Source organism: Lutzomyia longipalpis, chromosome 2, assembly GCF_024334085.1.
Source record: "Lutzomyia longipalpis isolate SR_M1_2022 chromosome 2, ASM2433408v1".
Lineage (NCBI taxonomy): Eukaryota > Metazoa > Arthropoda > Insecta > Diptera > Psychodidae > Lutzomyia > Lutzomyia longipalpis.
In genome coordinates, this window is record NC_074708.1 from 5,367,630 (window position 1) to 5,388,038 (window position 20,409).

The following is a 20,409-nucleotide window of genomic DNA, read 5'->3' on the forward strand; positions in this document are numbered from 1 at the left end:
TCCCCATCTGCTGAACAGAAAAAGCTCCCCGGGCAAAATATTCATGTGACATTTTGCAAATGATGAAATATTTGCGTGAGGAAAAATACACACAATTTATTTTTTTGTTGTACGAAGCGAAGCTCTTCAGTGGGTGGATCCGGGGAAAATATATTGCTCTCCTCCCGCCTCATAATTTGATTATGGCCCAAATATGCAACATTCTGTGCTGAAAGTCAAATATTTGACACTGTTTGTTCATGTAAATTGATATAAACTCTCAATAAACTCTTGTTCGACATTTGGGCAGCGTATGAAAAATATATATTCCAAAGCTCCACTGAAAGTCTAAACATTTTTTTTATGGTGCTAAAAATCTCTAAATCGTTTCCTGTCTGGGGGATTGTGGATTTTTTTTCATCTGTACCACATGATGTTGATTCAACCAGGTGGAGCTCATTTTGAGAAACTTTGGTACTTAATCGGATTTCACGTAGCGCACGGGAAAAGTCTTAAAAATCTCTCTGTGGCTCGGCAAAAAAAAATTTTCCATTCACGCAAAAATCCTGCGTCCGAAAATCTCAAAGGCGATTAAGTGGTATCCGCACTACACGAAGCATCCTGGCATGACACTAAAATCCAACATCTGTGTCACCCAAGCAAGGGATTTTGGTCAGAAAAACATCATTTCAACGTTAAATCACTTCCTCCTTCCAGAAAGAAAAAAAACGAGAAAAATTAATATATTTCCTCCCATCATTTTTGGGTGAAAGCTCTCTCTGACTATGCTATGCTATATATGTAGTTTCAACAGCACCCCCGAGAGGACAAAGGAAATATATAGCCCTCAGAGGGACACACAAAGTCTTGCTGTCGTCAACAATAAATTCAAAGAATCCTTGCAAGTTTCTTTGTGTAAGCAAAGTGGGTGTCATCGTGCATTAAAAAACTTCCTTTAGAGAACACTCTTCAGCCGCACACACCCTTCATGGAAAAGTTCAATAAGTTTTGCATGTGTGGCCACCACACCCCCATGTCTGTCAAACATGCTCCTTCACCCCTTTTCTGCTCACAGTAAACTACCCTTTTTCATACACAGAGTGTAGTACAGCAAAACGGAGGGGGTGGAAGTTAAATCAAAATGCCTCAATTCAGCACAAACGCGTGGAAAGATTAAAGCCCTTTCAGCATTGGGAGGAGGGTGCGGGAATATGCCCAAGGATTGAGTATAATCGAGGGATTTTAAATTACATCAGTGTCACGTAAAGTTACAAGGAAACATTGCCTTTACGCGTGTGTAAAGGATTTGTCTCTTAATCCCACATCAATGGTATATAATGCCGTCGTTGAGATTTTCCCATAAAGTTTCTTTTTGAGATATATATATAAATTACCCTCAAAATGTTTCTAGGTGAGCAAAAATGAAGAATTTCTTAAGGAAAATTTCAAATGTCTCTAAATCCGAATTTTATTATTATTATTATTATTATTTTTATTTCCAACAAAAATTTAAGGTCTGTCCCTCTTACAATATTTTGTTGTGAAAGAGAAACTAAAAAAAAAAAAGAAAGTGAGCAATAACGAAAAGAAAAAAGAAAAGGAATTACAAAAAAAGAGAAAAAAAATAGAATACAGGATACTGAACATTGTAAGAAAAAGAAATTAATAATTGTAGTCTCAAATTATATAATGGTGGCAGAATCCATTCGAGAGCTTGGGTAGACAACCCTCTCATGGCTCCCGCCACCCGAACTCTACGGTACTCAGAGCTCGACTGACTGAAGCCCAACGAAACGTAGCTTAACCACGATCGTCACCTACCCCAGTACCGACCGGATTCTACCGTTACGTGTTCTATTGCGGGCGATTGCGTAGGATAAAGACCATAGCTCGGGCGAATGTTTTTGGCTATAAGGTCAAATGCCTACATAATTAAGAAAAAAATGAAAAAAAATTGCAAATGTAAAAAAAAAAGAAGTACCAAACTGGATCCCAGTCGCGCAAATAATGTCCCCTTAATTCACTCGATGGAGATCCTCGCCACTCGAGGGAGCGCATTGTACAAAGAAACTCCCTGGACGAAGAGATTTTTATAGAAAAGGTCAATAGGTCATTTAGGACAAAAAAATCTGTCATAGTTTCACTAAAAAATTACATTATAAGAGAACTACTTAACGGATTAAGGGTAAATTTATTTTTAAAGTTAGAGGACATATTTAGCTACCATTTGACACCGAGTTTGTTCAAATTGGTCAACCAGAGCTTGAGATAATATTCAAAAAGGTAATTAATCACTATTGGTTCACTAATATGGCTGCCACGATCGAATGGCTAGGCTGATTTTCATGAATTTATCAGATTTGTAAAGGCGGTTAAATTATCTTTCCAATGGTAGTATATTTGTCAAAATCGGTTCAGTAACGATCGAGATACAAGAGGTTAAAGTAAAAATACTTGGTATGCCACGATTGTGGTATACCAACTAATTTAAGAAATTCTTATGAAAGTTTCTTCACATAATTTTATTAAAATGGCTGCCAAAAAAATAACGGCTAAACCGATTTTCAAAAATTTACCAATTTTGAAAAGGCGAGAATTGTACCTTTCCAAAACTAGTCGGCTTTTGAAAATCGGTCAATCACAGCCGGAGTTACAGGCATTTGAAATTTGCCTTAAAAAATAAAAATCTTTGTAAATTAATAATCTTAAAACTTATTTTATTACGTGTATTAAAACAGCAGAGAAGTAAAATATCCCCCTAATTCCATCACATATAGTGAGTTCATATATTTCCCCATGAGCATCATCAGCTGGTCCCGCTGAGTTACGAAGCATGGATTGAGACACAAGTGGTTCTATGTGAAGTACCTCATGTCAGCAGAAAACTTGCGTACAATTTTCCAAATGAAGAGCGTGTGATAAAGACATGGTGGTTTCACTGTGTTGAGCACGTTGACGGCAGCAGAAGGAGACCTTTGAATACTTGGTGGGATTGATTGGATGCGGAGGGAGGAACTTTATAAACCACTGAGCGAAGACAAAAGTCTTGTCAAGTATTGAAAAGCTCCTTCAACTTTTCTCTCCAGACAATTTTCATACAAGAGAACTTTTCACTTATAGATCGTGCATATTCTCTCTCTCGCTCTCGCTGAACTTTCCCTGTGATACATCCCCGCACCTTTCACCGTGAAGTTCTTCCTGTTAGGTATGTATAGTATACTCCTTTTTTGTCTGACTCATCTGTATGCCATCATCAGCCGTTGATTCTTGAGCCACTTCTGCTGGTGGAAGCTTGTGGGGAAAGTTAAATGAAAATTTGCTGCTGATGGAGATTTGATCGCCACGATGGTTGTCACTATCTGTAAAATATTAAAAAGCGTCCGCGTATCGAGTAAAAGCGCTAAAATGAGGAAGGAAGAAGGGATGAAAATCACCACTAAAGACCACTCTTCATCGTTCCTGAGTGCAATTTTCACAGGGTGGCTGTTAAATTTGCCCAAAGCCACACATTTGGAAGGAAAGGGAAGTGAATTTCACCAAACTCACAGACTTATGCTTCCCAATTTTATGATCTCTATCTCTCTCTCTCTCTCTCTCTGTTCACGACATGAAGGATTATGAGTTTTTTTTTGAGCACGTAATGCAAGTTCTCTGTGACAGAGAGAATTTTTAAATAGAACTATGTGTTTTCTCCTTAAAGAAATTTCTCTCTTAGTGGTTCATTAGATGTTTCAACATTAAAGTGCGGGATGAATAATTTATTAGATGGAGCAGCAACAAGATGAAATGGAATGAATTTGAATATATCCAACGTTTTGTGACTCTGTGAGAGAGATTTAATCCACATTCAATGAATTAATGTTTCAATAATGTAAACCTCTTAAGGCAAGGATTTATCGGACTCGTAGATTAAGATTAAATCCAAAAAGGTGTTAATGAAATTCAAAGTTCAAAGCACCTTTAAGAGAAACAAGCGATGGATTTATTTATTTCTCATAAAGCTTGGGCTGCATTTTATTAAAAAAAAATCAAATGTTTTATAATCTTCTTTTGGAAAGCTTAAAGCTTTTTACTCCGCTTTCTTGTTCAGAGAATGGGTTGATTTCCAATTTTCCCAACCCCTTCTAGTGAGTGAATTACCCCAAATTTCCTCACACGTTTAATTCAAATCTTTTAACGAACTTTTTCCCTAAATTCGGAAAACAGTTAGACCCAATTTGGTTTTAAAATTTTCTTTTGCATAATATAATTTGAATAAAGATTTGAATAAAGGAAAATCCCAAAAACCCTTGAGAAAGAAATTTATTCAAAATACAAAATGTTTGAAAGCTCCTAAACTGAAAGTTTTAATTGGTGTAAAGAAATTCAGCCTTGGAATATAAATGTATGTATGATGGGAAAGGAGTCTGGCAAAAGCTCCTCAATTTGATGCTTCAGTGGGAACCTTCTAGGAATTCATTCCTACTCACACAGCACCCTTCCCATGTATAGTGATGCCCTTAATCGCCAACATGCCACTGATCCACCGGAAATACATCCAAAATTATTTTCCGGTTGTTGCTCTGTGTGGGAAAAACTGGGGGGTGCACTAATCCGTGAAAATTCTCAACCCTTGCTCTCCCCTCTGTAAAAGTGCCTGGTTAAATTCCACAAAAAGGTGCGGGGGTGGCAGGGGGGTGATAGGAGGGAAAGAAGGCGCCATTTGGAGGGATTGGTGGAGATTAAAGGTTAGATGGGACTCGGCATTTATCAAATTGTGGCAGCCGAGGGATAAATTCTCGTTAACAGAGGATGCTAATCTTTGGCATATTCCGTGTGAGACAGATATGTATTGTTGAAGTGGGTGGGGGTGATATTGTGGGTTTGGGGGTGGCCGATATATACCTTCTTGTCGTCGTGTAGATTAATTGATCATTATTAAGTTGGAAAGCTCATTACTAATCAATTATCCTTGTGTATTGCCTCGTAACGGCTTCATAAAGTCCCTCCCGGGGTGGCATCTCCCCCGCCCCGCACGCCAGTAGGATATGAAGAGCCCAATTAAATCGATGCCAATGATAAACAGCCCATGGCACGAAAAGGGGTGTGTGTGCGGCGGCTACTGTCTGACGGCTCTCCCATATAGGCTTTCGTGTGTGCTTTCGGGGGGAGAAAAAGTAATGCATCCGCCACAGATGGTTAATGGGAGTCATTACAATAAAATTGGACCACTAATGTGAAAATAAATGTACACAGAAGTGCCTCATGTCTGCCGATTTCTCCTTAACCCCTACCCACGCAAAAACAATGATTTGTTACACCCCAATTGGCCTTTTGCTGGACCCTTACAGAAAAAAAACCCGAGCCGCCATAAGGCTGTTTTTGGGTCAGTCAAATGGCTTTTATATATCTATGTAAAAGCTTATGAAAGAAAAATTAAATTTCCTTCGGATTATTCTGTTGGATTTTAAAGGGAATAAAATTTATTTTTATTGCAAAGTTTTAGTTCTAAAATCATAAGGAAGGTTTCTTTACCACTCGAGCTATTAGCATAGGTCCAAAGCCTTTCTTAGGCTGGGAAAGTAAAGCCTCTTTCTTAGGCAACTCTTTTGAGCTTTTCTTAAACCCTTTGTTTAGCTCTTTTTAGTCCCGTTCTCTCCTAAATATTTTTCTTATTAAAATTATAACTTTCTCTTAAAAAATGTGAAGAAAAAGAAGCAAAATAGTTTTAAAGAAAACTCGAAGCATTACAAAGAATTTTTCAAAATTGGTTCAGCAATATATTTCACACACAAGAACAAGAAAACCGGGAAAACCTCAACTCTCAACAAAAATTCCAAGAAATTTCTTTCGTTTTCTGCAAGAATGTTAAAAGTTCCGAGAAATTTTCAACCAACACGGAGGGGGTATGACATCATCGTGAGTCTCACAGACTCTGCTGCCTGCGTACAATCCAGACAAACCATGAAGGAATTTTTTTCCCAGCAAATCTGATGAAAACTTTTCAATATTTTGCAACTAAACTCTTTCACTACTAGTGGTGGGTGCGGAATGGCATTGTGTGCGAAGGGAAAAGTTAAAACAATTCAAGGAAATATTACATATATATTGGAAAATGTCGTCATATCTCGCGTGCAATACAAAGAAAAAGAGCTAACAGGGACATTTTGTGAACATGGAAAATTTATGAATGTCCCGTGGAATGTTTAAAACCAAACGTGAAAAGTTAAACTTCACGACAGAATTTTATTTAATAATTTCCCTCCTTCCCCAACATTTCCATTATATTGCTTTTCATGGAGCTTTCACGTATCCCATGCAGAGGAGCTTTTTGGGAAATGGGAAAAAGATTCAGGAGAAAGATGACTTTTGCATTTGTATAAGAATAAAATCCAAAGTTAGATCAAATTTGTAATTTTCTCCTCCTTCTCTTCCTTTTTTCCTGTTACAATAAAAATCTCCCATGTTCTTGTGTTTCATAAATCTTTTCCTTTATAAGAAAAGAAAAAAAAAAAAGAAAAGTCCCGAGTAAATGTCAGCAAATTAATATTTTTTTTCATCTCTCATATAACTTTGCATTTCTTTCCGTGCTGTGCTAGAGGAGAAAATTTATTAAAATTGCACAAGAGGGATGGTGAAATGAAAGAGAGGGTGGAAAAGAATTATTTTTAATTTAGAAAACTGAATGGAGATTTTTTGTGTGTGCACACGACGGGGGAGTCAATTGAAAAGTGTCTTAAATTAATCTCTAATTTTGTAATTATAATTAATGTTTGTGCTCACAACAGTCAAGTTAAACTTTACCCGGTGCACTGTGAGGGCAGTGCGAAGTGATTTTCACGCGGGGGTGGAAAAGTTAGGCAAAGGGGTTGAAAATGATTTCACATTTTTGGAACCAGAAGGGGAGAGAGAGGGATTCTCTAAATATATACACAGAGAGAACATCCCGGAGTGATTTATATGTGAAATTGTGATAAAATATTGCCCCAAAATGATGACAAAGTTATAAAATAAAATCATAAATTCATACCTGGCTTTTTTAGTCGACGGCCTCACATCAGGTTACCCCACCCAACCCCATCTATTCTCACCCCAAAATGGCATTTAATCCCCCCAGAGGTTAAACCCTTTAAAGCCGCGACCAAATACGCGATAAAAGAAGAAGAAATTGAAAGTTTTTAAAATGAAGAAATTGCATTGAATTCGAGGAGTATTTTCACAAAATTATGTACTAGAAAACGTTCCGTGAAATGCAGTGAAAAATCAAATACTCAATAAAAGTCTCTGGTATACAATATGAATTGGATATTACCTACCTCTCATTCATTGTCTATATAGAGAAAAGAATGAATTCCTTTTTCTCCGCATTTACTCTCAATGAGTGCAATCAATTTTGGTGATTTTTCTCCATTCGATGGAAAGAGAAAACGTTTCAAGATGAAAAGAGTTCAATTTCATTCCAAATTGCATTCTTTATGGCGCAAGAAGGGGTGGCTCTACCTTCGTACCCCCATTTTTCGCTAACATTTCATATAAAATACCTGGAAAATTGGTTAAATTTAAAGTGTATCGACTATTCTACGTTTTCAACGTAATATTTCTCGGGAAATTCCGGAAATTCTGAAGCTTTAAAGGTGTGAGAAAAAATTCTAAGTTCTCCTTGAATGAATAAATTATATCTTAGAGATTTATCCAAATCAATTTCTGTATTTATCCGCAACTTCAGATGTTCGTTAAGTTCACAAACACTAAATATCTATATAGAGAAAGAAAACTTAAGAAGAAAAATTAGAAAAACCCCCTGAAACAAGACCCACAAAGCGTCGAAAGCTCTGACTTAAATTGCTGTATTTTCTTTGGAGAAGCAGGAATTTGGCTCTGACAAACACCGGAAGCTACCGGATAAGTAAAGCTTCCCATCCAGATAGGAAAGAAATAAACTTCTCAATTTCATCCAGATGATTTTTGATACATGATAATTCATGGGGCGCATATAGATAAAATCGAGGTTGATGTGGGAGATTTGAAATGCGTTTGGGGTTTGTCGCCCGAAGAGCATCCCTAATTGTGGCTCCTGATTAATAACCCCTTTGGATGTGTCGCTCCCCATTAAGGGATGAATGGGGTGGAGGCGAAATATAAATGAGTACGAAAGCTCTATGGCCAAAAATGACCGCACATGAGGAATTCTTTGGGCCACCTCCCGTATATGATACCCGGCGGGGGTGTTTTGTGTTATATGGCGCTTTCCCATCGATATACGAGAGAGGCAAGAGAATGAGTACACTGTGCTAGAGGATGCCCTAAAGGGAGGGAAAAAAGAGACGGAAATGTATGGACAAGCAGCGATAATATTTGGTATGGTGTGGAATGGTTCGAGTGCAAAATGCCAGTTCCGCATTCATATATCATTGTCCGATAGTGGCCCCAATGGTCGTAATTCATTCCACATATTTTATACATTTATATGTATATTGCATAAATGGGTTAGACATTCACGTGAGGCCTCAAAACTCGGCGCAATTTGAAAATTTTATCAATGATTTTCATGCGCGAATCTCTTAAATCTCCATCGTATTGAGCTTTTTTTTATATTCAACTTATCCAAGTACATTCACCGTAAAAAGCTTAAGTTAATCCCCTCACATTGAGAATGGATTTTTATTGATAAATTTCCACGAATCACTCACGGAAGGAAATTCAAAATAAAATTGGTTCAAAGCACGAATTTCCACGGAAAATCTCCCAAAAAGAGCCCTGAAAAATTCTAGGAAAAGCAACAGAGAGAGCTTTTGGGTGAGCTTAAAGCCAAAAACAAGTAGTGCATCTGCGGGGGTGCAATCTCGCTATTTGTTGGGAGATTGCGCCCCCGCAGATACGCCATCCATGCCTCCATAAAGTGACCATCATCAATTCACAGCGAAAGCTTCTCACGCGGATAAATTGCCACGAACAACCACACTCCAAACAACCCATCCCAGCCCCCTCAACCCCACGACCGCGTTCACTTCGACGAATTAATTTTTCAGTAAGAGTAGAGCTTTTTTTCCTCGGAAAGCTCACTCAATAAATCGTCTAGGGTGTGTGCTTTTTCCCACACACCACACTGCTCTAAATGAACTTTCCAAAGCAAAAAGTATATATTGGTCGGCGGTGTGGTGAGAAAAACAACCAGGAAATGGGAGGGTGGAGGAGCTTTATAGTGTGTAGAGCTTCATTAAGCTTCAAATATGCACTCTGCACTATCTGCTGCACCCAAAGGTCCCCCATGCAATGATGTTTTTTCTCCCTTTTCGTAAGAAATTGATTTTTTAATTAACATTGTTTTGCGTAGGGTAATTGGATAAAAATAGACTTAGATTCTATATATAGAATTCTCTGGCTTTTTGAAAGATTCTATGTTCTGAAACAAATGTTAGTCGGCAGAAGATTTTATTTGAAATGAAGAGAATTAATAATTTTTCTTACGAATGCTGCTTAATTGAATCTTTAAAGGAAAAAACATTAAAAATTGAATCTTTAAGAATACAAAAAAGCTCTTCTTTTTATTTAAACGGAAGAAATGATTTCTAAATTTTCCTTCTAGAAAAAAAATAAAATGAAATATTTCTATCATTTCTTTAGATAATTAGGTAAAATAGTCAGAGATTAACATTAAATTCTTATATTGAAGCCTAAGAAAAAACTGATTTTAAAAGTTTATAATAATTTTAAACTTACCTTTCTCCTGGAAGACTTTTAATAGGACAACTCGTACAAACTTTGATTTCCTTCTCAAAGTTCCATAACCACCCAAGTCAGCAAAATAATTTAAAAGAAAACTCATTATTTTTTTAATAAATTTTTTTTTACTTAAATTCCTTTTCATTTATCCTTTTCCACGTTTTTTTTTAATATCTTTCTGAATGCGAAAGAATATCCTGGAGGAATTATTGTATATAATTTATACTGTGTATAGCTCAACATTGATATATTTTAGACTTTTTCCTTTCCATTTTTTTCTTCTTTAGCATTTCCTTAATTTCAAATTGTTGTATTTTCTGTGCCACTAACTTTCTTCTAGCACTTTTCTGACATTCTTTTCGTATGATTTTTTTCAAATTTCTTTCGTCATCTGAGAGTGTTTTTATGGATGTTTTTTCTGCTTATCAGTGTGAGGGAAAAGATCTTGAAAAATGAAAATTATTAATCTGAGAGCCATGAAAAACTTTATGGATTTTTATTATATCATTTCATTGCAATATTTTTTTAATGATTTTTTTTACTACACAAAAAAAAAATTTATAGTAAATTATTTTGTGAGTAATTTTGGGAAAAGGAAAAATAAATAATTTGGAGTAAAAATTAGTGAGTTAATAATGCGCTTTGTTTTTGGTTTTGTTTTCTATTTTTGTTGTAGTTATTTTTTTTGTTTAAATGCAATATGGGACGAACATAAAATACACGGAGAATTTGTTCAGTGAGTGGCGAAATGGTCCCATGTTTAATGAATTTGCCAATTTTAATTACTCACTGCTGTATTTATATACTTTTGTATATTTCAAATTTTATTTAAAATGCTTTTTGCTTCAATTTTTTTAATTGTTTGCTTTTTTTTCGTCTGTGTATTTCCTGACTTTTTGATTCTATATCGTTTCACATTTTCTCCCTCATTCTCATCATTCGTTCACACAATTTGTGTGGGAAAATGGATGAAAAAACACGAAAAAAACCTCTTGTAGCTGATTTTTATGAACAGCGATTTTAAATTCTTTATATATAACTCTTTTTTTTTTGGTAGTTATGAGGGGGTGTATAATTAAATTTTTAATTACGTTTTACTCTCTTCTGACTATTCTCATTTTTTTATAATTCATTTTTATTATTCTCTTTGTGATTTTTTTTTACTATTTAAATAAGCTTTATCTAAACTTTGAAATTAAAAAAAAAAAAGAAATAGTAATAAAACGTAAATTTATCACCCTAAAACCCATTAGTTATTCACCCCTTTTGACTTTTTCTTAATGGAATCAACTTGTTCACTTCTTACACAAGAAAAAATTCTTTCATCAGAAAAATCTGCATTCAATCTATCTATTTTTTTTTTAATTTTTCATTTAAATTACATAAATTTTGTTTACTCGTATAATTTCCATTTAAGAGCGAAGGGCGCAGAGTGGCTTCCATCATCATTATTCTTTTTTTTTACAAAATGTAATTTTTTCTCTCATGTTTTTCACTTAAAAGCTAGACTAATGCACTTCAAAATGGAAAATTCTCTCTGTTCCTCAAATTTTTATTCATTCAATAGATACACAATGATTTCTTTTTTTTTTTTACTTTATTCAGTTTTATCATTCACAAAAACCCCCCTCCCCTCGCTCAGAAATATTTTCCTTTCGCCGTGCTTGGAGAAAGAGAAAAAAAGGAAAATCTCAAAAGGAAGAAAAAACGAAAGTAGAGAGATGAAAGCTCCTCTTATGGAGTCTCGTTTTTTTTTTGGAGAAAGATAATAAACTTTTCACACACACTTACTTTTTACACGAGCTCTCTTTATATATCTTCTTGCAAACTCACGCTATACATAGCAGGGAAGTTACACTAATCAGTTTAACTCCACCCAATTTTTCTCCCACTTCCCAATGGCGTTTGTCCATCGAGCTTTCTAACTCAGCACTTTTATCCACTTTTCACTGCGGCTTTGATGTGGTCAGGCTGGGAAATTGAAGGAGGTGGGGGAGGGGGATGATATTGATGAGGGTTTGTTGCGGGGAAATGCTTCAGGGAAAATTTCTTTTTTAATGATGCACTCAGAGAAAATAAATTTTTTAGGCAATCATTAAGCTTTTCTGATTAACTTAGAAACTTTCATGGAAAAGCTCATAGGAAAATTTTAAGGGAGCTTGTTTTGTAGGAAAGTCTAATAGGTGATAATTCAATATAATTTTGTAAGATTAAGGCAAATTAAGTAATTGATTTTCAGTAAATTTATTCAATTTTTAAAATTTTGATTTTTTTCTTTGATTTTAATCCAATTAGTTTTATTATTATTTTTTTTTTTTTCAAAAAACTTTGTTCTTAAGAATTCATTTTAATTAAAATATTGAATTGAGGAATTTATTTTTTAATTTATTCAACTTAATCCTTAAAAATTCAATAGAAATATCATAATATTAACTAAAAAAAAAGTTTTTCAAATTCAACTAACTAAATTCTTGAAATAAAAAAAACATATTTTTCAAAAAAAAAAACAAATTCTTCAAATCCTATTTATTGTATTCTTGAACTTCATCTATTTTTTTCAAAATTAAAAAAAAATCTTAAATTTTAGTTCAAAATTAAGTAATACAATTTATAAAATTTAATCGATACTTATTCCTTAAATTTATTTGATTATTTTTTAATCAAATCAAATCTCCAAAGAATTTGTCAAATTGTCAATTCAATATTATTTAATTTTCATAAATTAAATTCAGGAAAATCAATCAATTGTTATATACTAAGAATTTATTCAATTCAATTATCAATCATGTAGGAAGATAATCCTACAGGGGCTAGTAACTTTACTTAATTTGAGCTAAGTGGGTCCCGAACTGAATCGGACGAGCGACAAAGGGCTACTGGTTACCTATGAGTGCCTGATGAGCGGCATAGAGCTAACGACTCATCTCACTCTTTCACCCAGAGCAGTCCAACCCTAGACACACATAGTGCCATAGCTCAACATATAATACGGTAGAAGGGTTTCTCTACCGGGGCACATAGCATTGTTCTACAATCAATCACTATATAAAGTTCTAAAATTCAATCAGAAAAATATCCAGTCAACAAAATTCTCTAAAATATAATCCATAGAATCAAAAAGACTTTTTAAACTCATTTAAGCTCCCCAATAAAATTTCCCTGAGTGCAAAAAACTCACTCTTTTCAAGGAAGAATATTGGAAAAAAGTAGATCAAAAAAATCCATAAAAGTATGAAAGACTCCGCCTGACCACGGGGCGGATGGGCCATAATATCTTAGAGGTGGCAGGAAGTGCTGGAGGCGGGAGCTACAGGGAGACAAAGTCATTACTTGAAATTGTAGTCGTTGCGGGCGGTAGTGGTGGCGTTGGGATCTCCTTGATGGTATCCTCTTTCACCGTCGTCAGCATCTCCCGCTCGAGATTCTCCTCATCCGGCAGGGAGAGGATTGAATTCCCACCGGCCGTGATTCGTCGTCCCATATTGTCGTATTTGGGGCAGAGAAAGCTCTCGCTGCACTTAATGGTGCCCTCATCGAGACTGGGAACGAAGGATGTCTCCTGACCCAGGCACGTTTGATGGTGCCGCCTACAGGTGCCATTCTGATCGCCAATGCACGAGTACTGGCTGTCGATGGTGTGATAGTTGACAACGTCATCCTCGTGAATTGTTGGCACATCACTCTTTGCCGCAAGACCCGTGCCACCGGGTACTCTGCGTTGATGACCACTGCTGTCGCGGAAGGGTGGCATAGGCGGATGATACACTCATTGGCATGATCTTCCCTTTGACCCTGTTGGGGATGTTGAGAAGATCGGGGTACATGTCGGGATTGTCGAGTGTCTCTGGTGCCACGGAGACGGAAATGAAGATATTCCCGTACGCAGGATTGGGCAGGACACTCGAACAGAATTCCGGTGGTGGCGGGGAAAACACCCACATTCAGGGGAAACTCCTCATTGCGTGAAATATTCTCAATTGTAATCTGAACGGGCAAAGAGTGATGTGCCAACAATTCACGAGTACTGGCTGTCGATGGTGTGATAGTTGACAACGTCATCCTCGTGAATTGTTGGCACATCACTCTTTGCCGCAAGACCCGTGCCACCGTGGTATCAACGCAGAGTACTGATGACGACTGTGTCGCGGAAGGGTGGCATAGGCGGATGATACACTCATTGGCATGATCTTCCCACGCAGGATTGGGCAGGACACTCGAACAGAATTCCGGTGGTGGCGGGAAAACACCCACATTCAGGGGAAACTCCTCATTGCGTGAAATATTCTCAATTGTAATCTGAACGGGCTCCAGAGCTATCACGGATTCACTTGTTTTATTCGTGGACGGCGTATTGGCCATTTCGCAGCTATCCTGCCGCTCATTGGTTGTTATACTCAAATCCAGAAGCTTCTTCTCCTGATCATTGAAGCTCACGCTACCCTTGATGTTCTTCTTACTCGTGCGCCTCCGCACGGCCTTCCGGCAAACGCACACCGTCACCGAGATCAGTATCAACGTGAACACCGTGCCAAAGGTCCCGAGAATGAGTCCAAAATACCAAAAAGTTTCTGGGGTCTTCACAATCACCCCCGGGCAACTTCCTGGAGGAAAAGTGTTGCATTGCGACTCGTGAAGCCGACGATATTCCGGGCAGAGCACGTGTAGACGCCCGAATCAAAATTGGTCACGTTAAAAATGGTTAAATTGCTCCAGGCTTGCTGGTCCCACGTCTCCCCCGTGCTCTCGGTGGCACTACCCTCGAGGCTGTACAACATACTCTCACTATCGAGGATCTTCCCATTGAAATCCCACGTAATCTCGGGCTTGGGATCACCCGTAACGAGACAGTGGTACGATACATTGCTCCCAATATCCTCACTGAGGAGACCATCGCTGAATAGCTCGACACGCGGGGCGCATCCAAATTGATTTTCTGCCACCTTTAAGGCAGGAGGAAAAATTAACAGGTAGCTACTTGAGCAAAAAAAGCTCACTTCCAAGCTTTTTTGGAGCTCATTTTGCAAAGCTTATCGATTTTTATACTTATTTTTAAGGAAGATGAAAGGACTTTTCTGTTATTTCTTTGAAAAATTGGGTGAAATTCACTAGTCAGACAGCCTTAAGTTTCTTAAATTTTTCTGAAGATTCTTTAAGTTTTCTTAAGAATGTTTTAAGTTTTCTTAAGTCTCTTAAAGTTTTCTGAAGATCCTTTAAGTTTTCTTAAGAATATTTCAAGTTTTCTTAAGTTTTATGAAGATTATTTAAGTTTTCTCAGGAAAAATTTAAGATTCTCAAGTTTTTTTTAATGGAAACTTAAGATTTCTTAAGTAAGTCGAGTACAATGCATATTTTTGATGATTTTTACAAATTCCATTGTCAGAAAGCGATCAGAAAAAATTATCGAAAAATGTGCATTTAGCCCGATTCAGCATGAGTGAAGATATCTTAAGTTTCGCTTAAGAAAACTTAAAAATATTAAATGTTTCTTAGAAAATCTTAAGTTTTTTCTTTAAGAATCTTAAGAATGCCTTAAGTCTTTCTTAAGGAATCTTAAGACAGTCTGAATAATGAATTTCACCCAATTTGTTCAAAAAAAATTAGGATCATCAGGATATTAAAATAAAAATGAAAGATTGGGAGCTTTTGCTCTGGACTCACCTGCTCCCACATTTGCCCAGCAAAGGAGAAGGGTCGCTTGCAGGTGAGACTACTTCCATGCGGGTAGTTATGTAGGTACCAATTCCTAAAATCCCTGAGCCTGCAGTCGCAATTCCAGGGATTCTCATCCAAAGTCAATGTCTTGAGATTATTCATGTGGACAAATACATCAGCCGGCAATGTCTCCAGCAGATTACTCTTCAGGCTCAGCAATTCCACAAGAGCTACGTTCTTAAATGCCGTCGATGCAATATAGTCGAGCCTACAGCTGTGCAAATCGAGGCTCCGCAGATGCGGCAGGGGTGGAAATTGATTTGCCACCAACCTCCTCAAAGGATTCCCATAGAGATAGAGCAAACGAAGCCGCTCATTGCCGGCAAATGTTTCCCGTTCCAAGGATTCAATCTCATTGCCACTCAAATCAATCTCAACGAGAATCTTTAGGTCCCGAAATGTGTCACGATGGAGGTGCTTCACATGCGATGCTCTAATGTAAATCCTCTGGAGATTTATCAAACCACGCGACGTGAATTCGTCACGATTGAGACCTTCAATGTCATTCTCATTGAGTGCTAGCACCTGAACCTCCGTACTGAGTTGCGTTGGGATATTTGTGAGCTGAAGAGCATTGCACTGTGCCGACTTCTTCCCATTGATCCACTTACAGATGCACTTTGGTGGACAACTCGACGTCCAATCGTCACATAAGCACTGCGTCACGAGCACAAGAAGAGCTGCAAAAGGCAAATCAACATACCCATACAGGGGGAAAATTCCCAAAGTTAACCCTGATGGTTTAACCCCCACAAAACCACATTCAATAACACCCAAAAGAAAATCTCCCTCTCACCTGCTATGTAGTAGATGTCCATTGTTCAATTCAAACATCTTCCCACATTCTCCTCATTTGACGAAGCTTCACCCAAAAGAGATTCACGTTTCTGCAATTAAAAGGAAAAGCCGTTAGCACACCTCCAAGATTTCTCGATTTCTTCTGGAGAGGGTGAAGGGAGAAAAACATGGGCTTGGTATTTCCACCCACAAATCCACCTCAAACACTCATTCACCCCCACACACTTTGTGCCCAATCGGTGTGAACGAAGAGGTCGTAATTCTTCTAACTCATCGATAAATTAATTCTGCGCTATATGCGAGAAGAGATAGAGAAAAAGTCCACCCAGACGATAAAATAGAGCCATTTGGTTGGGCATTTGCACGTTCCCTCCGAGAAATGGATAGTGCGAATGAAATGCCCTGGAATTGACTTTATTCTAAGGGTTCTTGCAGTGAGTTTATCCGGATTATTTTAGAATTGAATTCAAACAGAAATTCAATAGAAAATTTCTATGATTTTATCGGAAAATTAATTATATTCTTTCGAAGGTTTTTCAAAGATAAAATGTCTGGAAAATTAATAAAAAATTTCCTTAAAATATTTCTGAAAAACCCTAAGCGTTGAAAGCTTTGGAAAAGCTCATGATTCAATGAAAAAGTTCATGAATTTTTTAAATTGATTTCTCTCTGGAAAACTCTTTTAAAATTTCACAAAATACCAAAAAAATAAACTTTTCCACTTTACAAAATATCCGCTTTTCATGCCTAACCCCAATTCCTTTTAGAATCATCCTTTTGAACACACACACAGGACATTTTGTGGCACTACGAGAGCTTTTAGTTTATTATTTTTGTATTTTATCAAATAGTCCGAAATTTTCGTCTTTGCCTGCGTTCGAAACAACCCCCCGGCACTGCCCCCTTTAGCACTATAGCTGAGCATAATCAATTATGCTTCTTGATATAATACATGCTTTATAAGGGAAAGTGGACGAGACAGTAAGTCGCCTATATAGAGAGAGTCTGGGTCACGAAGAAGCCGAGAAAAAAAGGGGGATGAAAAAGTCCATCCAGGGACGGCTGTTTTTGGGGCTTTTGCCGCCATATGTGCGTGACATACGAGGGTGTCTCCGTTAATAAAAATTCGTGTACATGCAGTATTTCATCCTGTGTGGGGATGTCTCTCTTTTATCCTGGGGGGCGCGATGTCTCAATATCAGGCATTCCTGCCATGATTTTCATTTACGTTTTGCAGACTATGGAATTTTTCCTCATTTCCGTGGAAGCTTTCACGTGTGCGGAAGAGGTGGTGTGTGGTTGTGGGTGGAAAGGTGTGCGAGTGATTCTGTCCACAGGAGGGGATGAATGCTGACTGAGGGCGGGGGAGAGAGGCTGTGTGTGAGGGATCCCCCGGGAGGACTCACAGGGGAGAAATAAAATGTTGACATAGAAATATTTCGACTATATGGATATAAAAGTTTATAAGGATCCCGGAGAGTGTTTTTCTATAACCATGACGCCCTAGGGGGTGGATGACTCCAATATTACATACACATATCCCTTTTGAGTGTTTTCTCACCACACAGCATGATGAAAAACCCACAAAATCCACAAGACGGGGTGTGATATTTTTCATGTTTGAATCTCTTTTAATCTTGAGGAGAGTAAAAAAAAAGCTCTCCAAGCTCAATTCCTCAAACTCTCTTTTCATAACGTGGTGGTGGTTTGTATTAACAACGGTGTGATGGGGATGAAGAAAATCCCGAGGTGAATGCCATTCGTTGCTGAGAAGAGAGAGAGAGAGCTTTTGCACCCCTTTCAACGATACTTTGTGGTTTTTGCCTCATCCAAAAACGTGAATTGCTCAATTGACACACACACAGCTACCCTTACACACGATAGAGGTCCTTAAGAGCACAACGTGGGTGTATGTGAGTTCCGGAAATTTGACACAAGTGCCCGAGGGCATCGCCCCTTTACACAGAGTGGAAAAGGTGAGACGATGAACTAGAGCACATAGTACGTATACCCATCATGAGAGCGAAGGCTTCTAATTCACAGCAAATGACACCGCCCACCCACCACCCCCCTTTACCTCATTTAAGGTACCGAACTTTACCCCAAAATCGCCCCCAATTTCCACTCCCCCCTCCCAAAAAAGCTCCGTATACTTCACACGGAATCTCATCTAGATAGAAAGGGGGCATAAAGTGTTTTTCTCATCGTAAAGTAAAGTTTTAACTATATGTAGAGGCTGATTTAGCACCACTGCCCTAGATTCTTTCTCCAGATAGCTGAAAGTACATAACTTTTGTTAGCCCTTCTCGAGGGTCTATGCACTTTTAGCTGTTTTTATGATTGCCTTCCTTCATTATTACCTCACACTTTATGACGACGGTAAACGAGGAGGTTTAAGTCGCAATTCAGAGCAGTGTGGGGGTTGCATTTTTGTTACCATACTTGTACGGAATTTAATTTCTTACACAGAAGTCAAAAAAGCTCTTTTTAATGCCGAAATAAAGGGAAAAAGAAAGGCAACGGAGTAAAATTTTGCTGAGTAAATGAGGCCAGGGGTAGAAGATTCTCTTACAAAAATATGAGAGCTTTTTAAGGCGAGTTTTTAAGTAAACCACAAGGCAAAGGAAAGTGAAAAGAAATTTTGAAGATTTAGCATAATATTGTGACACTCTGAAAATATTTTTTAGGATGTTTCATAATAGCTTTTAACACTAAAGTTGACGTCAAAAATTAGCAAAATTCCAGCATAATTCATTAAAAGCTCTTTCAAAAGCTCAATAGAATATCTCTTCATTGAATTTTGCATTAATAGCTCCAGAATTGATCGAGAAGAGCTTTTCACTAAAGTAGAGAGTAATTATGCAAATATACAATATTATGTATTCTGTGAAGTATTTTGAAGTGTAAATATCGCAAGAGAGCTTTTATAGAATGCACCTCAAGAAATACAATGCTTTTAATTTAGCAAACATCCCTCTATGATCATCCTTCATTTCATCTTGATATTTTAGTGACAAAATCGTGATGTTTGTTCGCCCGAAAGCTTCTTCTCCATTTATATGTACATAATACGAACTATGTACATTTTCCCTCCATACCATCTGTTGCTGTAAGCGAAGAAATTTGCGTTAAGCAGCTGATGCATTGCCATATTGCCATTATATCTCGTACCCCCAAAGGGAATACCAGGCGTCTCCACTTTCACAAAATCCACCCATCGGCAATTTTCGCACAGACTTTCATCATCATCATCATCGGCATCCTCCTAGACCGCGCGGCCTCGTCTATTTATTTATTTAAACATTGTATTTATTCATGCTTCTCCCCGGCATTTCCACATTCATCCCCCTCGCACAACCGGCAACATTCCCTTCCCACCCGCATCAATTTCCACCCCATGTGTGCGAAAATCGATGAAAATACAGCGGAAGGATGGCGCGGGGTTGGGACACCACAATCGCATTTTGGATTTTGTAGTAGCGCGGCGGAAGTTGATGGGTATAGCAAAAGTACATCCCACCAAAATGATTCGGGAGGGAATTAACCTTCAATCTCCTCCCGCTACATGCTGTGTGAATGGCATTTTGGCTTAAACATTTTCCCATGGATAATAGAGCCATCATCTGGCGGCACTTTTAGCACAAACGCCCATGTTTTCGAGACAAAAATGCCCATCATCGGAAACTTCGAAGGCTCCGACAAGATGGAACAAAATTGCCTTTACGCATAGCCTTGAGAATTGATGGAAAAAGTATATAAAATGTACATAAGCCGAGGCAGCCAGAGACAAAAAGATCGTTATGTTGAGAAGATAAACAAAACTAAATTCGATATGTATAAAGCTCTCTGTCATAGATGTACCCATGAATGATTTAACTGTCTCTTATTACATTGTCGTCGTATATATGTATGTACACAGCTACATTATGTATATTTAAGGACATTTTCTTCTAAAAATTTGAGAAAATTTACAAAATATCTGAAAATTAAATCCATTATCTATTTGAAACAGAATCTAATAAAAATTAAATTAATAAAAAATAATTGCAGAAAAGTATAAAGAAATATTATTTTTAAAATAAATCAATTAAAAGTTTATAATTCATTCAATATGTCTTTTTAGGGAAAAGCTCCCAAAGCTCCAAATTTAGTCAGGAAAGTAAAGCAGCGACAATTTCTATATCATTCAGGGGTGTTTCGATATATTTTCTACCCCCT

At 37.4% G+C, this 20,409-nt stretch overlaps 2 protein-coding genes across 2 annotated transcripts in view; one reads left to right on the forward strand and one right to left on the reverse strand.

The window, feature by feature from the left end:
• LOC129788711 (mucin-5AC) overlaps positions 1-20,409 on the forward strand; it is a 1,053,002-nt gene that overhangs the window by 935,318 nt on the left and 97,275 nt on the right. The gene's annotated exons all lie outside the window — the stretch shown is intronic.
• Positions 12,900-20,409, reverse strand: part of LOC129788372 (uncharacterized) — an 86,723-nt gene continuing 79,213 nt past the window's right edge. The window contains 6 exon segments of the mRNA XM_055824346.1: positions 12,900-13,361; positions 13,411-13,607; positions 13,609-14,270; positions 14,273-14,621; positions 15,340-16,073; positions 16,190-16,280. Of these exon segments, the coding sequence (XP_055680321.1) occupies positions 12,989-13,361; positions 13,411-13,607; positions 13,609-14,270; positions 14,273-14,621; positions 15,340-16,073; positions 16,190-16,211 (2,337 nt within the window). The 5' untranslated portion in view covers positions 16,212-16,280 and the 3' untranslated portion in view covers positions 12,900-12,988.